The 20,117-nt window shown below is 41.6% G+C and overlaps 1 protein-coding gene across 1 annotated transcript in view; it reads right to left on the bottom strand.

Moving 5' to 3' along the window:
* The window catches only part of LOC126257955 (serine/threonine-protein kinase D1), a 191,641-nt gene that overhangs the window by 145,771 nt on the left and 25,753 nt on the right, over positions 1–20,117 (bottom strand). The window contains exons 4-5 of the mRNA XM_049955604.1: positions 19,269–19,407; positions 2,236–2,367 (exon numbers count right to left, since the gene is read on the bottom strand). Of these exons, the coding sequence (XP_049811561.1) occupies positions 2,236–2,367; positions 19,269–19,407 (271 nt within the window). The remainder of the gene's footprint in view (positions 1–2,235; positions 2,368–19,268; positions 19,408–20,117) is intronic.

Below are 20,117 nucleotides of genomic sequence, written 5' to 3'. Positions count from 1 at the left end.
TGAACCTGTGGAGCTGCATTACACCTCTACAATGATCATCAGGCAGACAAGTACTGCACTCAATGAAGAGAACTCAACACTATTCACCTAGGTTCCATTCCAAATGTTTCCCTGCTCACCTATTTCACACATCACAATGCTCCGGGGTTTGTATTATTGTTCATAATAGACACCTAGAGACCAAATTAATCATGCAGAGAGAGTTACGTACAGTCTGGGTCAAGATAGCCCTTCTAGTTTTCTTTACAAAGGCACTGTGCAGTTCTTTTTAATTATCCTCCAGATAGCTATGTGCCAGAATGTTAACTGCGGGCAAGCTCTAAGAGGCAAATAATGATTAGTGTTTTATAGTAGTGGCTGAATGTTCAAATGACACCAGAGTGCTATAAACCAGTGCTGAGAACCCTTTTTTCCTTAAGTGGCAATACATGCACATCTAAGCTCGGTAACACCCTTTGATGTGTGATAACAGGCTGAGTGGCTTCAGCTGCCAGACACTGCAACAGACGCGCGCGCGTGCATGCATGTGTGTGTCCTATTTTTCGACAAAGGCCTCGTTGGTCGAAAGCTTATCTGTAACAATCTTTTTGTTATGCCTATCTGCGACTCAGCGCCTTCGCTATATGATGAGTAGCAACTTTCCTTTTCATAATACTGTTACATTCCATCCTGGATTTTCCATTGTTTGATTAACAGGCTGAGTGGTGTAGACAACCATGTAGTCATTGTGAATGCTGGTTTACTTTTACTTTCATTACACTGGTGGCTGTACATTTTAATTTTCTCAAGAGGTTGTTTAGAAAGAGTCTTTCAACTATCCAAACAACATGAACCATTCAAGCCATGAGGGCAGTGACAAACTTTTCTGAAAAGTTTATTCAGGCTCTTGGCAATTTTAAACCATAGACTTAAATTTCTTATGGTATGATTTCCCAACAATGTGTCTCTTTAAGGTAGCTTATTATAGAACTAATATGAGAAACATTAAATTCTATGAACCGACATTTTTGGGTACTGACTTTCAACTGCAAGCTATATTTTCAGTACATCAAAACCGTAAGTCACTTTTAGCACAAAGTGATGCCATACTCTGTTGCCATGAGCAAAACATTGTGTGAAAGTCCAATCATTTGATTTCATGCCGAGTATTTTCAGTTCTTGAGAGTAAATTTAACTTCTCTCTTCTGAAATCATCTTCAATCATAACTGCTTGATTTTTATTCTTAAAACATGACACTGATGATATAGCAAAATATTGAGAGTAAGACAATAAAAGTACTATTTGCTCACTATATTTGGTTTTATAATGTAAGATCTAACAAAATAAGTAAAAGACGGCAGTTTATGTATCTGCAAGATAAAATGCACTGAAATTAGACTGACAATAAATAATGCTCCACTTGACTCAATGTAAGAGTGGCATACTGATTTAATGCTTAGCGCTCTCCCCATCCTCACTGGAACAGCATGCCTCATCAGTCAATTTTTTTTATCTGTACCATTAGGGCCTGTATACACTTTCCAACATATTAAAACTCAGAATTTCAGAAACTGGAATCAACAAAGCTCTCTGCTATATAAAACTTTTTAACTTTTCTGAAGGTGGCTGTGAGTCAGATGAGAAAGTTAACACTTAAAAACAGGTTCCTGTTTATGATGCAGATTTTGTGGAATGACTCAGCAGCCACAACTATTTGATTCTTTCTGTAACTTACCTTCAATAACACCCATTTCACAAATCTGTAGATCTTATTCCATCAATTAACACTAGTTATCTTTATGTCGGCATCTCATAGCTCTCAGCTGCTTCTCAAAGATGGACAACACATGTGGAATAAAGGAAGTGGGAAGGATAGGTATCAGTGGAATCTCAAGCAGAGAAGGAAAAAAAGAGACAGTGCCTCCCCTCCCCTCCCCCCCTTTCAGACAAAGGGACTTAAACAACATTTACACCTGATAAATATTTTAAAAAAGGATTAAGTATGTAAATTAAGCGAAAAGTGAAGCTAGCAAAATAAAAACTGTCTTACTCTCAATCCGTGGAAACATTAGAACCTTTTGTACTTACACTGTGTAAAATCATAAATGTTAAAAAGCCATCAAAAACACTTCAATTTCTTATAGCAAGCACAACAGACTACTGATATTTAAATTCAAAAAACATGCTAAACAAACAGCAAATCATCAAAAAGAAAAAGCATTAAAAACTCATACCAGCTACAAATAAAGGCTTACCTTCACATTTCAGTCCTTGACGAACAAGTCCAAACAGCATTTCACCACAAAAATCACAAAAAGTTGGAGCCTTATAAGAGTGAACATTTAATGTGTGTGGCCTTAATGGAGCTGCTTCTGTTGGTGTTTGGGCTGAAACAAAGCATATATTGATACTACAAATGCTCACAGTTTTTGGACTCTAATTACAATAAGTTTATTATTGTAATAATATGATTAAATGATGATGGCGTCCTCTTGGGTAAAATATTCCGGAGGTAAAATAGTCCCCCATTCGGATCTCCGGGCGGGGACTACTCAAGAGGACGTCGTTATCAGGAGAAAGAAAACTGGCGTTCTGCGGATCGGAGCGTGGAATGTCAGATCACTTAATCGGGCAGGTAGGTTAGAAAATTTGAAAAGGGAAATGGATAGGTTAAAGTTAGATATAGTGGGAATTAGTGAAGTTCGGTGGCAGGAGGAACAAGACTTTTGGTCAGGTGATTACAGGGTTATAAATACAAAATCAAATAGGGGTAATGCAGGAGTAGGTTTAATAATGAATAAAAAAATAGGAGTGCGGGTTAGCTACTACAAACAGCATAGTGAACGCATTATTGTGGCCAAGATAGACACAAAGCCCATGCCTACTACAGTAGTACAAGTTTATATGCCAACTAGCTCTGCAGATGATGAAGAAATTGATGAAATGTATGACGAGATAAAAGAAATTATTCAGGTAGTGAAGGGAGACGAAAATTTAATAGTCATGGGTGACTGGAATTCATCAGTAGGAAAAGGGAGAGAAGGAAACATAGTAGGTGAATATGGATTGGGGGGAAGGAATGAAAGAGGAAGCCGCCTTGTAGAATTTTGCACAGAGCATAGCTTAATCATAGCTAACACTTGGTTCAAGAATCATGAAAGGAGGCTGTATACATGGAAGAAGCCTGGAGATACTGACAGGTTTCAGATAGATTATATAATGGTAAGACAGAGATTTAGGAACCAGGTTTTAAATTGTAAGACATTTCCTGGGGCAGATGTGGATTCTGACCACAATCTATTGGTTATGAACTGCAGATTGAAACTGAAGAAACTGCAAAAAGGTGGGAATTTAAGGAGATGGGACCTGGATAAACTGAAAGAACCAAAGGTTGTAGAGAGTTTCAGGGAGAGCATAAGGGAACAATTGACAGGAATGGGGGAAAGAAATACAGTAGAAGAAGAATGGGTAGCTTTGAGGGATGAAGTAGTGAAGGCAGCAGAGGATCAAGTAGGTAAAAAGACGAGGGCTAATAGAAATCCTAGGTTAACAGAAGAAATATTGAATTTAATTGATGAAAGGAGAAAATATAAAAATGCAGTAAATGAAGCAGGCAAAAAGGAATACAAACGTCTCAAAAATGAGATCAACAGGAAGTGCAAAATGGCTAAGCAGGGATGGCTAGAGGACAAATGTAAGGATGTAGAGGCTTGTCTCACTAGGGGTAAGATAGATACTGCCTACAGGAAAATTAAAGAGACATTTGGAGAGAAGAGAACCACTTGTATGAATATCAAGAGCTCAGATGGCAACCCAGTTCTAAGCAAAGAAGGGAAGGCAGAAAGGTGGAAGGAGTATATAGAGGGTTTATACAAGGGCGATGTACTTGAGGACAATATTATGGAAATGGAAGAGGATGTAGATGAAGACGAAATGGGAGATAAGATACTGCGTGAAGAGTTTGACAGAGCACTGAAAGACCTGAGTTGAAACAAGGCCCCGGGAGTAGACAACATTCCATTAGAACTACTGATAGCCTCGGGAGAGCCAGTCATGACAAAACTCTACCATCTGGTGAGCACGATGTATGAGACAGGCGAAATACCCTCAGACTTCAAGAAGAATATAATAATTCCAATCCCAAAGAAAGCAGGTGTTGACAGATGTGAAAATTACCGAACTATCAGTTTAATAAGTCACAGCTGCAAAATACTAACGCGAATTCTTTACAGACGAATGGAAAAACTGGTAGAAGCCGACCTCGGGGAAGATCAGTTTGGATTCCGTAGAAATGTTGGAACACGTGAGGCAATACTGACCTTAAGACTTATCTTGGAAGAAAGATTAAGAAAAGGCAAACCTACGTTTCTAGCATTTGTAGACTTAGAGAAAGCTTTTGACAATGTTGACTGGAATACTCTCTTTCAAATTCTGAAGGTGGCAGGGGTAAAATACAGGGAGCGAAAGGCTATTTACAATTTGTACAGAAACCAGATGGCAGTTATAAGAGTCGAGGGGCATGAAAGGGAAGCAGTGGTTGGGAAAAGAGTGAGACAGGGTTGTAGCCTCTCCCCGATGTTATTCAATCTGTATATTGAGCAAGCAGTAAAGGAAACAAAAGAAAAATTCGGAGTAGGTATTAAAATTCATGGAGAAGAAGTAAAAACTTTGAGGTTCGCCGATGACATTGTAATTCTGTCAGAGACAGCAAAGGACTTGGAAGAGCAGTTGAACGGAATGGACAGTGTCTTGAAAGGAGGATATAAGATGAACATCAACAAAAGCAAAACAAGGATAATGGAATGTGGTCGAATTAAGTCGGGTGATGCTGAGGGAATTAGATTAGGAAATGAGACACTTAAAGTAGTAAAGGAGTTTTGCTATTTAGGGAGTAAAATAACCGATGATGGTCGAAGTAGAGAGGATATAAAATGTAGACTGGCAATGGCAAGGAAAGCGTTTCTCAAGAAGAGAAATTTGTTAACATCGAGTATAGATTTAGGTGTCAGGAAGTCGTTTCTGAAAGTATTTGTATGGAGTGTAGCCATGTATGGAAGTGAAACATGGACGATAACTAGTTTGGACAAGAAGAGAATAGAAGCTTTCGAAATGTGGTGCTACAGAAGAATGCTGAAGATAAGGTGGGTAGATCACGTAACTAATGAGGAGGTATTGAATAGGATTGGGGAGAAGAGAAGTTTGTGGCACAACTTGACTAGAAGAAGGGATCGGTTGGTAGGACATGTTTTGAGGCATCAAGGCATCACAAATTTAGCATTGGAGGGCAGCGTGGAGGGTAAAAATCGTAGAGGGAGACCAAGAGATCAATACACTAAGCAGATTCAGAAGGATGTAGGTTGCAGTAGGTACTGGGAGATGAAGAAGCTTGCACAGGATAGAGTAGCATGGAGAGCTGCATCAAACCAGTCTCAGGACTGAAGACCACAACAACACAACAACAACATTGTAATAATGGAAATTCTCCAATGGGGACAACAAACCAATACAAAAAAATATTTTTAAATTTCATTCATAGACCAACAGCCAAAATAAACTCTACAATTTCAGTCTGTGTTATCTGTGGAGTTAACAGGTCTGCAAAGACTGAAAATCACAAGTCTTTACCAGTTTTAATACTCTATACCCTGATAAAAAGAACAAAAACCACAGTAACTGGGAGATCAACTTTGTCACCATGCATGAGCAGTGTCCCTGCAATATCCGACTTTTTTATTCCTTTAGAATATGTACTACTGAAGTGACTGTCCCCGGGCATGAAACCCTAACCCATTGCAGGTTGCCTATCTAATGGCTTGAAGGGGGAATAAAAACTTAGTTTTCAATATTTCATATAAATAATGACTTAATTTAAAAATTTGAAATCCTGACATAATCTGCTCATTAAGAGGTATAGTCTTATGTGAAAGATTCAATGAAGTATGACATATTACAGTTATAAACTGTGTGTAGTGTTGAGGCAGTGTAACTAACCACGTGAAGATCACCAGATTGTTCATACAGTATTTGAGAATGAGAGTACTTAAAGACTTACAACAAACTTTACACATAATTTTAAACATTTTCTAAACTTTTACTCAGTGGTACACTCAGCAAAATGATGAAAGGAAAAGGTCTATCGCTTTCTACAATTTTGCTGTTCGGACAGTAAAACTGCTGCATCAGGCATGATGTTTTAATTTATTACTTTTCAACATGACCCAGGGATGAAGGGCCACTTCAGGGTTGGGTGGTTATGAAGGATCACGGCAAGGATGCAGACCAGTGGAAGATTAACGTCAACTACTCAATTACAATCCACACAACTACAGTCAGATGCTGTGGTGTGGCAGCCATGCCAACCTGGGTGCACTGTTCAATAGGCATGCGCGGCGCAGTGATGGTTGCTGGAGGGTCTTGAAATGTGTGCCCCAAGTGCTGACACCAACTTCCAGCTAGCAGCATGCAATTCAGTTAGGTGTGCCACAATGTGTGTAGGTGGCAGGAGTGGTACAGAAGACAACCAGAATACTTGCAGAGGTGCCAGCCTTCTGGTGGGCAGTTCCGCCTTAACAAGTGGCTGCGCAATGAATCATGGCGCCCGTTCCAGCATATAAGGGAGAACAGCTGTGCTGCCCTAGTCACAATCCATTACCTCCCGTGCAGGAATCGAGCTGCTGCTGGAGTGAGCTTGGAGGTGGCCCACCAGTGGAGAGGCATCAAGCTCCAGAAGGAGGGCTCAGTTCTAGAAGATGGTGTTGCAGTGGGAGCTGGCTGTAATCACAGTGGCTGCAGGCTGACCCACAGTGCAGTGGTGCCTGGCTTAGACCACTCATCATACTCAGTCTGCCAGGCAGTGAAAATTACTGCTAAAAAGTCACAGCTATTCATATGAGATAGTGGCTTATTTGCTGTGCTGTTGCACCATTTCGAGTCACACTTCCATGACTCGTTGGTGGAGAAACTGCTTGGACCATTCTGCAAGAGGCCTGTCTATCCACTGTGCTTGCAGGTTTGCAGTGCTGGGCCTGGTCTGTCTCGCAATGCGAAAATAGCCATGTTGCTGTAACCAGCATTCTGACATCCTGTGCTCGCCAGCTGCCTATGGCGTCTGCAATGCTGCACTGCTATGTTTCCCCCAAATAGATAAAGAATAATGGCAGCACTACAATACCCAAACACCTCCCCTCCAGAGAACCGGACTCCAGGTCTCTACCTTGGATCAGTCTGCAATGACATTTAAAATATATTGCCAAGAATGTACAATATTTACAAAAAAATTCATTTCAGAAATACTAGGAGACTTGAACTACAAGGTTTAGAGGATGGGATTTTACCTTATCATACTTAGTCTATTAGATGCTTTCTTACTGCTAAAAGATTACATCTGTGTCACACTAATTAACAGCCCATTAGTTCTCATGCAAACGTACAACACAGCACCCAACTAGCATCCTGCTAGTTATTCCCATCCTGGAAACTCTCCATATACTGCTTAAAGCCTCATCACACCTTTCAAAGTCCTCATGCCTGCTCAACTGTCTTACAACCTCTTAAATGCTAGAAAATACACTTCTTACTATAAGGCACATTACAATGTTGCACATACAACAACTGTCTTTTACTTCTCACTATCATTTGTAGCTGAGAATGGCACTGGGAACTCTTTCTCTTTTAATAAATTATCCTGGACAAATCTCCTTTAACAGTATATGGTCGATTTCACTGAACTCTTACACTCCGCATCTCTTTTGCTATTCAATGGTTTTTTAACCCGTAGTTTTGGAACGTCATTCAGAACTTTGTCCATGCGATACAGTTCTTCTTATGCTTTACTAGAAAATACTCACTCACAATATACTGACAGGTAATTCCACTTACCTCTTTCACCACAATATTAATCACAGGCTGAATCTCACTGAAATGTGCAGCTTTCTGGAACTCTTGCTCACCCAATACGAATTCCTAGTGCCTAGTGGCATTATATTATAAAACTTAAGGCTTAGTGGTTTTGTTCGCTGTCTAACTAGCTTGCCCCTTAAGGTGGATGAACCTTGTAACAGTACTCCACTGATACTTTCAGATCTCTCTCTCTCTGTTGAACTCCTCTTCCCTTCTTTTCATCCTCTCCAAAATCTTCCTATTCCTCACTTCCCGAGGACTGTTTTCAATCCATCAGTTGTAGAGCCTTCTCTCCCTCTCCTCTGCATATTCAGGAGAATTGGAAAGTAGATCTTTGTTGTTTGCATCCCAAAGTTAGCTTGTTTCATTTTGTTTTGCCTTAGGGCGCAAAAACAACTAAGGTCATACACGCCCATTTCAGAACCTTAGAACACTAATACGAAAGAGGAGTTTTATAGAGACTATGTATTAAGCCCAATCAATGAAAGGACAGAGAGCTAAGAACAATGGCTTCCTCTTGGAGGAAGGGCCACAAAATACACCATACAGACAACGGAGGTCCCAAGCTAAAGATTAAATTTCCTTTGCCATATTGCTACGATGGATAAAAAGTAAAATACAGTTGACAGCCCATGCATCATTTGTTAAAATGGTTGATAACTCAGACGGTACACATACATTAAAATTTAAGTGATTAACAAAAGGACATTCCATCAGGAAGTGGCGAACCGTCAATGGCTGACGACAATGAGCAGAAAGTGATGTGGGATCACCACTTAACTAATGGAGATGGCTAAAATGACAATACTAAATATTCAAACTAGCTAAAATGACCTCCTATGGCTGAAAGGAGGCTGGCCAAGCAGCCAGGAGAGGTTTAATTCCCCAGAGCTTGTTCCCATGAATGGTAGACCAGTGGAGACGCCAAAGTGACACCATCTGCAGACAGATGGCAACACAGAGATCATAGGAAAGAATGGAAGAACTAGCAGGGCAAGGTAGGAGGACTGCAGCCTTGGCAGCAGCATCAGCGGCCTTGCTTCCTATCAGACCAACATGACTAGGGACCCAAATAAACATCACACAGTGGCTCCCTCAACAGTGAGCAAGTGTAAGTTTGGTGGACCCATTGGACTGTGTACAGCACACAGAGGCTCTGAAGGGCACAGAGATAATCGGAGCAGATGACACAAATGAAAAGCCTATGTTGCCAGATGTTCTGCGTGGCCTGAAACAGGGTGAAGAGCTCTGGTGTAAATGTTGAGCAGTGTTCCGGAAACCGATACCAAAAGTGGATACCGGAAATGGTCGGTGCCAATGACGAAGACACACCTGACACCGTAGTCAGTCCGAGAGCCATTAGTGTACACAAAGGTACTATCACTAAGGCCCATGTGAAGGTTAAGAAACTAACAATGATAGATCGAATCTGGAGTAGTGTCCTTAGAAAGCAAATGAAGTCCGAAGTGAACAAGAGCAGCCGCACTAAGCCAAGGTGGTGAAGGGTTCATATCCATTGGGAAAGTGGCAGATAGTGTGACGTAAAGCTGCTGGAGCGACAGCCGAAAGCAAACTCCAAGAGGTAATAGAGAAGAGGGATGCGCCATATACTGGTGGTCAAAGGAATCACTGAAGGAGGCGGCATAGGATGGGTGGCCAGGCATGGCAGACTGACAGCATGCATATCCACTTGTGATGTAAAGCTGCCGGAGCAACAGCCGAAAGCAAACTCCAGGAGGTAATAGAGAAGAGGGATGCGCCATATACTGGTGGTCAAAGGAATCACTGAAGGAGGCGGCATAGGATGGGTGGCCAGGCATGGCAGACAGACAGCATGCATAACCGCTGAGGAGAACGTCATGTCAGTATGACAGTGGTAGTTCGGCAGTTTCTGCAGAGAGACTCTCAACCAGGCTAGTGTAAAAGGTGCCAGTGGCCAAATGATTTCCAAGATGGTGGACTGTATCTAAACAACGAAGATGGATGGACGTGCAGATGTGTAAACTAAACACCCACAGTCTAGTTTCAAACAGACAAGTGATAGTTACAAACAGAGGATGGCAGTCTGATCCGCTCCCCAGAAAGTACTGCTGAGGGCACATAAGACTTTGAGTCACCAGTTACAGTGGGTGGCCAGGTGAGACATATGGGAGAACCAAGCAAGTTTCCTATCGAACATGAGCCCCAGACATTTCATAGTTTCAGTGAATGGAAGAGCAACAGGCCCAAAGTATCAAGATGGTGGAAGAAACCCATTGCTCTGCTAGAAATTCATACAAACGGTTTTGTCAGCAGAAAAGCTAACGCCATTGTTTATGCTCAATGTGTAAAGCCGATTAAGACATCGCTGAAGATGCTGCTCAAGGAGACAAGTCCATGGAGAACAGCAATAGACCATAAAATTGTTGATGAAAAGGGGGCCAGAGATTCCCAGCAGGAGACAGGCCATAATAGGGTTAATGGCAATAGCAAAGAAGATGACACTCAGGACAGAGCCCTGAGCACCCAGTTTTCTTGGATAAAGATATCTGAAACAGAAGAACCCAAATGTACCTTGAAAACTCTGTCTTTTAAAAATTCCTGAAAGAAATGGGGCAAGTGGCCTTGGAAGTCCAACATGTAGAGAGTATGGAAGATACCAGTCCTCCAGCAGGTGTCGTAGGCTTTCTCCAAACCAAAAAACACAGTCATGGTCTGGTACTTCCACAGAAAACCATTCGTGACATGGGTTGACAAAGTGAGGAGACGGTCAACTGCTGAAAGCTGTGCTCTAAATCAACATTGTGCAGTGGTTACTAGATCCTGAGACTCAAGCCACTGAATCAGCTGGGCATGAATAACATGTTCCATCACCTTGCTAACACAGCTGATGGGAGAAATGGGGCAAGCAGCTAGAAAGAAGGTGTTTGTCCCTGCCAGGATTAGGTATGGGTATGACATAGGCTTCATGTCAGCATCTGGGAAACATGCCATCTGCCCAGGTGCAATTGAACGTACAGGAAGGGGGGGATCCTTGCCTGCACGAAAGACGTGCTGCAATGTCTGAATGTAAACGTCGTCTGGCCCTGGGGTGGAAGATCGGGATGAAGTGAGAGCATGATATAGCTCCTGCATAGTTAAGGCAGCATTGTAACATTCAAGATTCTGAGATAGCACTGAGGTCCACAATGACACCATCTGCTACAGTCAGGCCGGAAATTGGGGAATAGACCTTGGTCCCAGAGAGTCATCAGAGGTTGGACCACACGATGGAAGAGGGAGTGGAACTGTTAAAAGAAATAGTAAATGTAATCCAGCAAATTGCATCGCAGCATGCCTCAGTCCACCAAGGGACCGGGGCACAGCGCAGCAAAAGTGAGGTGCAACAAATGGAATGTCCTGCAGCGGTAAGAATAACGTTTATAGGGTATTCCACCTAGTCATCACAACTAGGGATATGTTGTTTGTTGAATGTCGGCAGGATGGAGTAAAGCCTCCAGTCAGCCTATGAAAGCTGCCAGTTGGGTTTACACGTAGGTGGAGTAGGAGTCAGCAAATGTATAGCACATGGTAAACGGTTGCTCGAATGTGTGTCTGAGAGAACTGACAAGATGAGACAACGGACAAGTTGGGCAATGCAGAATGAGAGGTGCAAATGGGAATAGGTATGCTTGGAGTCTGAAAGGAACTTGGGTGCTCCAGTGTTAAGGCAGATGAAGTTGAACTGATTGGAGGTCAGCCGCGAGGGCATCTCTCAGATAGTTTTGGAAGAGCCCCAAAGGGGATGGTGCTCATTAAAGTCACCAACCCAATAAGCTGGAGGAAGTCCACCCTAGTGACACCAAATGATGGAGGAATGTAGATGGTACAAAGAGGAAAGGTGAAGCGAGGATGGAAAATGCGGACTGCAACAGCTTGCAGCTGGGTATTCAGTGAGAAGGTTTGACTATGAACGTCATCCTGGATGAGCAGGATTTCTCCCCTATGAGATGGAATGCCAACCTCAAATAGGGGGGTGGGGCAGGGGAGAGGTCGAGGTGGACCGGAGAGAAATGCAAGAGGTGAAAGCAGTTGCGAGGACACAATTTTGTTCCTGGAAGCAGTAAAAAAGAGGACACTGTGATTCCAAGAGCAGCCATGATTCCTCCTTGTTGTATCTAATGCCGCGAACATTCCCCTAAAGGGGAGTCATGACGGGGGAAGGGGAGGAGGGAAAAAATGAAGGGTTGTGACCTCAACAGTTGCCAAGTACCACCCTTCGAAGACTCATTGCAACAGGGTGCAGAGGCTGGAGGATCCTGCTCCATTAGATCTACAAGAGATATCAGCATTCACACTGTGTCAGCCTGCAGATTTCAGGGCAGAAAAAAGGGGCAGTGCGCACCAGCAAAATTGAACTTGGCCAACGAGGGTATCATACGACAACAATATTGATGAGGATCTCCATGTTGACGAAGGAGAAGACCGTTTGCCTTCGATTGATTTCTTCGAAACTTTGCAGTTGGCGAATGAAGACTCAGATGTTCATTAGCTGGAGGGACATAGAAAGTCTCTGCAGGAGTATTCCTTCTGTCCTTTCTGGCCTTCCGTTCTGTAGCAGGTGATTTCGCCTTCAGAGGCAAAAATTTGGGGCTTGTTGCACAGCTGGAGGTGGAGGAGGAGGAGGAGACAGGGATGCTACGATGACACAGAACAGTTATACAACCGTGGTGCTGAATTTCACATCGGAAGTCTGCATGGACGTTTCCTTCGTGGAGCGAGGTGTAGCAAGAACAGTTCTGTAAGTGCTAGATGGTAAAATGCAGGGCTTTCAACTAGCTAACAACTTGTGAGTTACAGGGTAAAGCACTTTTACCGTCACCCGGAAATCCTGGACAGCTCGCTGATCAAGATACACTGGACATCCTTGGAATGAGGCTGCACAGTCGCCACTGCTATTGATACAGTAGGGAGAAGGAGGTGTGCACTCACCCTCCTGAGCATCCCTACCACAAGTAATACATTTGGCTGTGTTCCAACAGGACATGTGAATGGGGGTTGTAATCTTGACACTGGTAGCAATGCATCGGGTTTGGAATGTATGGTCAAACTGTGTTGACTTCACAGCCTGCACTGATCTCTGATGGAAGCACTACTCTATCAAACGTGAGGGAAAGAGTGCGGCAGGCACTTATGATGTGTCAACCTTTTTCATGACCCAATCGAATGCAGTGATGCCCTGATCAGAGAGGAAAATTTGTATTTCTCCCTCAGTCAGTCCATCGAGAAGCCTCGTGTAAGTAACATCATGTGCAGAATTCAGTGTTTGATGGGCCTCGAAACAAACAGGATAAATGTGGAGGAGCGAAGCTGCAAGCAGTAGTTGTGCTTGAGAATCACAATTAGTCTCCAAAAGCAAAGTGCCACTGCATAAAATAGAGCAGGATTCCTTTGGGCTGGCAATTGCATCAACACCTTTCTGAATGATAAATGGATTAACCGTAGCAAAGGACTGACCTCTTTCAGTACGTGACAGCTCGAGGAACAGAGGAGCAACTGGGAGAATCTTAGAATCTTTAGCCTCATTCCATTTATGTTTAGTCGACAGACTGAGATGGCGATTGTCTGATAGTGAGAAAATCTGCCACAATTGCCAGTATCTCCAATGGCATGCTCTTTCCAACTGTGGGGGTGGAGGGAGGAGGGGTGTCCTGTCAGAGGGGGCGGGGGGGGGGGGGGGTGGCTCACCCACATTTGGTGATTGTTCACACCTCAGTAGTCACACCTCCTGAACTCCATACAGAGGGACGAATTGGCAATTTGGAATGGGAAAAACTCAGGCAACCACCCCTCCCTGGGCCTGGTCCATACCAGGGGGTATGTGCGAACCCTACCTGTTGACCCGGGGCTGGGAATTACTCATTACCCATTCACCTGTTACGTGGCAGATGTGTGGGCCAATCTTCAAGGGCACACAGGGAGAATCAAGAAACAAAGAGTAACCTACAACACCAAAGCGGAGGATGGACAGGAGATGGAGAATGAAGAAAGAAAGATGTCAGGCTACCGAAAATTCAGAACACATTCCTAAAAAATATCCCAGACATTCTCCCCAAGGAAGAGAAAAAGAATAGCAGGAGGATTGACATGCAGCACGGAAAGAAAGTAGCACTGCAAAGGCTGGGGACCTGTGTTAGCTAAGCACATACTCATCAAATGGTGGTGAGTCTCCTAGGGGTCGTATCCCAAAGTGCTTCCTATCTCTTAAACAACTTTGTGTTTTGTCTGCTTGTTTAACTGCTAGTTTATCTACTTCATCTGCTACAGTTGTAGCTCCTTGTGTTATTGAAAATCCCACCCCCCGTGGTACTGACCACAACATGATTACCCTTTATCGACCATACACACTGAAGCAACAAAGACACTTGAACATATCACTATCCTAACACTTCATTATTTTAATGTTTACATACCGAGCCATATTCCTTGCTCAGTAACGCTGTGCTTCCCAAAGACACAAACCAATACCCACTTCTGACAATTCTCAGCCTCTGGCATTGTGAAATCAAAACAAAATAAAACTACTGTATGAGAAGGACACTTGACTGTAACACTATGGTAATACTTCTTGCTGTAACTTAACTGCACCTGAGTGGCTGAGACTCAAACCTATTACTTACACATTGAGAACAATGACTACATCTTGGCAGCATTCAGCTTCCTCACCTGAATCATTACACATTGTTAACAAATCATATACTATTACACAATGAGCCACACACCTTGCTTGTGGTAACACACATTGCAGTACTAACATACTTATTTACACACCCACAGAACACTGTCTGCAACTACCCACTACATACAGAGCTTACCAATACAATTACGCAGTTGCAAAATGCCCATATTTTTCCACGACATCTGCAGTAAAATTGTAGCTTACCACTCACAAAGCTCAAACTTTAACAAAATACTCAATAATTTAGCCCCTTTTCATTGACACGACAACCAATCAAATGCTATAATTTCCTCATTTTGGCAGTAGTTTGATCAGCATGGTTTAACATATGTGTTTACCAGAAGACGGTTCCCAAGCGACTATCTCGATTCACAGGCCTGAGGCCTGAAATTTTAACAATATGGTTGTATTAACCATAGAATTTAGTACACAAGGTATCAAAAAGATCAATTAATATTTAATAGTACTTCTTCAGATTCATAGAGGCTATGGGTAATGTATTACACGCAGCATTAGCCAAGCACACAGCTCACTTGGCTCAGTAGCCAGCGTCAGCTGTGCCAAAATCTGCTCTCCTCCCGGCTCCACGGCAAGATAAGCTTTCAATGCAAGATGACAACTCATAATAATTTGCTACATTACAACATTTTCCAGACAGTGCCCACATACAGCACTGAATGTACCTGCAAATTTATACCATGGCATGACACATGGTTTAGGAGAAATTATGTCAAACATTGAGATGCATGAAGAACTGGCTTTGGCATAAAACATTGTGCAAATTACCCAGAATATACTCAATCCAGTGTCTGATAATGAAAGCAGTTGGCACCTTCCACCAAACTTTTAAATATAATTTCAAACCATATCTAAACTTTTCCTCGCATAAACACTCAACGTCAAATATTTAAAATATTAACTCATTTGTAAAGTAATCAAAAATTTGAAGATGTTTCACACATGTGAGTTTGATTCTTTAAAAAATTGGGTGATTATTGGTATATGCTACCATACATGATTAAGAATCCTGTTGATTCAGAATCCTGTTACTCTGAAATTCATTCAGTTCTACTATCATCTCCCTAACTTCTATCTTTTTCTCAAAATACAATAAATAATTACTTTCTTCACTCTGTTAATGCTCCATATAGAAACATATGACTATGGCTCATATCCTTGCCAGCTTCGTTGTTCGTATTATAGAATCATACACAAAGTTTATCAATTAATTTATTTGTAAATTTAAAATTACTACTGTTTTAATCACCAACCATAAGACTATGAATGACAAGGCTGATGAACCATAACTACAAACAGCTAATTAATTTTCAAAATATACAGAATCAACTGCTACAAACTGACTTTTCTCTAGAAAGGACTGCTGAATCCCGCTTGGCCACATGTATTTAACTTTTTAACCACTTCCCTGAATCAGTTCAGTGATATCTGCAGGACGGTTCCCTCCACAATCCCAAATTCTTCATGATAATGTTTCCAAACTGAGCTACCACTCCACTTTCATGGAATTAAGTGTTAGTAAGTCACACATTATTATGGCAGGTCAAGTAACTTTTACTGAACGCTGCACCACACTTCAAATTGGATAGATCAGTAACAAAATTTTTCCATCATGGTCACCAAATCTATGCGAATAAGGGGCAGAACATTCTATCAATCATTCACAACCTTGATGATATAAATCTGCTCCTGATTCACAAAGCCATTTGAGAATGCTTGGTGAATGTCCTCATCACTGGAAACTCTGACACTGTTATGAATCAGTTCCTCAACTGTCTAGATATTGTCATCTGTGGCTAATGTCTACAGCTTTTCTTACTGATCAGAATCACCTACATCTGTGTGCCCTTGGTCAAATTGCTGGATCCATTTTGCTATGGTTGGGCATGACATTGCATTTGTCCAAATACTTACAGAATTTCGTAGTGAATCTGTTTGTACTTTCAGTGTTTAGCCCACAAGAATTGTAATGTCTCATGAACTTCAACTTTGGAGTAGGTTTCCAGTTGCCACACCATTTCACCAGCACACTGTGACACACCTGTTATCCATGCTGCTGCAGAGCTGTGTCTGCAGAAAATCCCAAAAATCTACTCTCTTCTGACAATGCACTACTCTTATTGCACAACTGTGTTAGTGTAGAACACATGTAAGCTACTTTCTGATGTCTCTACAAGTATGCAGACATAATAGTTCACAATCATAATCAATGAATAATATAAGGTGTTTATAAATGAATATCGAGGTTTTAACGCTTTATAATATTTATTATATTAAAATTACAGTTATACATGATATGTCAAATGAAAGAGCAAGTCAAAGTTTTACCAAGAACCTTATAAATGTTCAATGAAAGCACCATTTGTCACATGGCACACATCAAGTCTATAGTTAAGTTCTTGCCAAACGTTAATAAGTGTGTCTTCAGTGATTGTAGCAACAGCTGCTTCAATCCAGTTTCTTAATTCATGGAGGTCTGCTGGTAGAGGAGGCACGTACACACGATCCTTGATGAAGCCACAAAGGAAAATATCGCATGGCGTTAGGTCGGGTGAACATGGAGGCAATGCAAGCAAGCCCTGTCATTGGGCCCCTTGTGGTCTATCCAGCACTTAGGTACAGTGAAGTTCTAGCGGAAACAATGCACGCTTCGCATGCACACCGGTGCCAAACACAACTGTTTCATTTGACATATCATTTATAACTGTAAGTTTAATGTAGTAAATATTATAAAGCATTAAAACTCCAGATATTCATTTAAATAACCCTGTATATGGTAAAACAGTTAAAAATGCAGTAGTAGACTCAATGGCAAAATAAAAGTACTCTCCAAAAAGCAGCCTTTTAAATAGCAGTGGTAGTGTTCCAAACATCTGATCTTTTGGGATTGCTTTCTCATAATTCTGGTAGTTTGAATAACTAAGCAGCTGCTTTCATACTCACCACAAATACTGCACAATTTTATTAATACTTCAGTCCAAAAAGGACAACAGAAATAAATACTTGCATTGCATTAATTCCTTCTCTCAAAAACCTCTCTTTTACAACCAAAATTCTCACTTGGTTCATTTAAAAGCTTCCATTTTATCAGTGCATAACTTATACTGATAAGCCAAAACATTATCACAGCCAACTTCAAAGCGTGTTGGCCCACCTCTGGAACATAATTCAGCAGTGATTCTGCATGCCATGGATTCAACAAGTACTTCAGAGGTTTTCCAAAGGTTTGTGGCACCCAGATGCCAATGCAGAGGTCACACATGCAGAGGTCATACACTTACGTAATTTATGGGTGTTTGGTTTGTGGGTGCAGAACTGGCACCCAGTAGCATCCCAGCTGAGCTTCATCGGATTTAGATTTCAGAATTTGATGGCCAAGACATCACCGTGAGTTCACTATCATGCTCCTCAAACCATTGCAACACAATTCTGGCCTTGTGAGACAGACAGTTATCCTGCTGAAAGATGCCATTGCTGTTGGGGAAGACATCAAAGCATAACGGGTTATAGAACTCCCTAATAATGTTCACACGGTCCACAGCTAGTCAAGGTGCCTTCGATTACTACTGCAGGTTCCATGGACGCCCAGTTGAATACTCCCCGTAACATAGTACTGCTCCCATCGGCCTGCCCCCATAGTGAGCAGCCGTTCACCTGGATGCCAGCATGCTCCAAAACACTTGTGCCTGATCCAGCACTGTACTCTGTCATCAGATCTACCATGGATTGCAGCTTATCCTTCTTTAGAGAGCAGGCAACCCTCCAATCCATATGTTCTGTGATGAGGTATGGACATCCAACTTCTTGTCACCTACTCATGGTTTCAGCATTCTTCAACCATTTACCACAGATTCTCATGACAGTGGCATGTAAACACGCAACCATCTTCACCATTTCCAAGATGCTCGCTCCCAGGTACTGGGACACAACAATCTGGCTTTTGTCAAAGTTGCTTAAATTGGAAGATTTCTGCATTTGCGCTACTTATCATTGCTAGATTGATTCCCTGTTCATCTCTGCTATGCTCATATCTTTCTCTTATCACGTTATGTGCCCTCAGCATCACCAGGCAGCATACAACCTTGTGGGCAGTGATCCTGGCTCATCAGTGTAGGTTATACAACAGATGATTAAAAACATTATAAAATGTGTATTGTAAACTAAAATTAGTAACTGAAATGATAAAAACTGCAGCGAATGAGTGTAGTCATATGCCTAGATACATCATGTTAAGATTGTCGATGAATAATTTTAAAAAGCCTTATTTTACTGCCTTGACTGGTTACAAGGTATCATTCATGCATGATAGACCAAAATTGGTCATGGCACTCACACAAGATAACAGTGGCTGGTTGCATTGTCCATCAACAATTCTTAACTAAATAACTGCCATGGAGTTCAACAAGATATAGCATGTATAAAATAATTATGTAGATGTTTGAGAACTGTAGACGGTTCTGCCCCAAACATAACAGCTCCGCCATTAAGTGCGAAGCAGTGACTTATTACCACCAAGCTCCGACAGAAACAAAACTGGTGTTCTCAGACTAATCATATAATTACTTACAACAGCAAAGAATAGTTTAAAATATTTTTCTCAGCAATACTCCCATTTAATTAGAATTACTGCATGAAATGCCACTATTTTTAAGTGGATAAATGTGGAGCAGTTACCTGTCAAAACAATTTCCACCAGTGTTTCATCAATAATTTCTGCTGCAGAGTTTACCAACTGTAAGATGTTGGCAGAACTGTGGTCATGGCGGAACAGCAGCAGCCTTTCACCAAGGCAAGTCAGACCATGGTCAGGAAACTGTACAGATAAACAAGTGTCAAAACAATTTGGTGCTTATACACAAGAATAGATGTTCAATGCAGATAAAGCACTGTGGAATTAAATAACAGAAACATATAAAACCCAAACCGAAGCTAATTTTTTGAGAGAGTAATGTTTGATTGCTTTTCAACCAACACTAACTTGTTGGCAGTAAATTAATCATTGCACCTCGTGGCAATGTCATCACTTACCAAAATACTGTTCCCACTGAACACCGAGTTTCAGCCACATGCCTGAGAATTATTCTCTCATCAATGCTGGGAGATATTGAGCAGAGTGGACTCATTATTAAAGGACAAGGTATAGGCAATCCACACCTTATACAAGAATGTGGATGTCAGATGATTGCTTCTTTGCCTGTTTAGTGAAACTTAATGATAGGTGAGCAAGATGTATGAGACAGGCGAAATACCCTTAGACTTCAAGAAGAATATAATAATTCCAATCCCAAAGAATGCAGGTATTGACAGATGTGAAAATAACCGAACTATCAGTTTAATAAGTCACAGCTGCAAAATACTAACGCGAATTCTTTACAGACGAATGGAAAAACTGGTAGAAGCCGACCTCGGGGAAGATCAGTTTGGATTCCGTAGAAATATTGGAACACGTGAAGCAATACTGACCTTACGACTTATCTTAGAAGAAAGATTAAGTAAAGGCAAAACTACGTTTCTAGCATTTGT

This window comes from Schistocerca nitens, chromosome 1 (genome assembly GCF_023898315.1).
Source record: "Schistocerca nitens isolate TAMUIC-IGC-003100 chromosome 1, iqSchNite1.1, whole genome shotgun sequence".
NCBI lineage: Eukaryota > Metazoa > Arthropoda > Insecta > Orthoptera > Acrididae > Schistocerca > Schistocerca nitens.
This window is presented reverse-complemented; position numbering and strand designations above follow the sequence as displayed.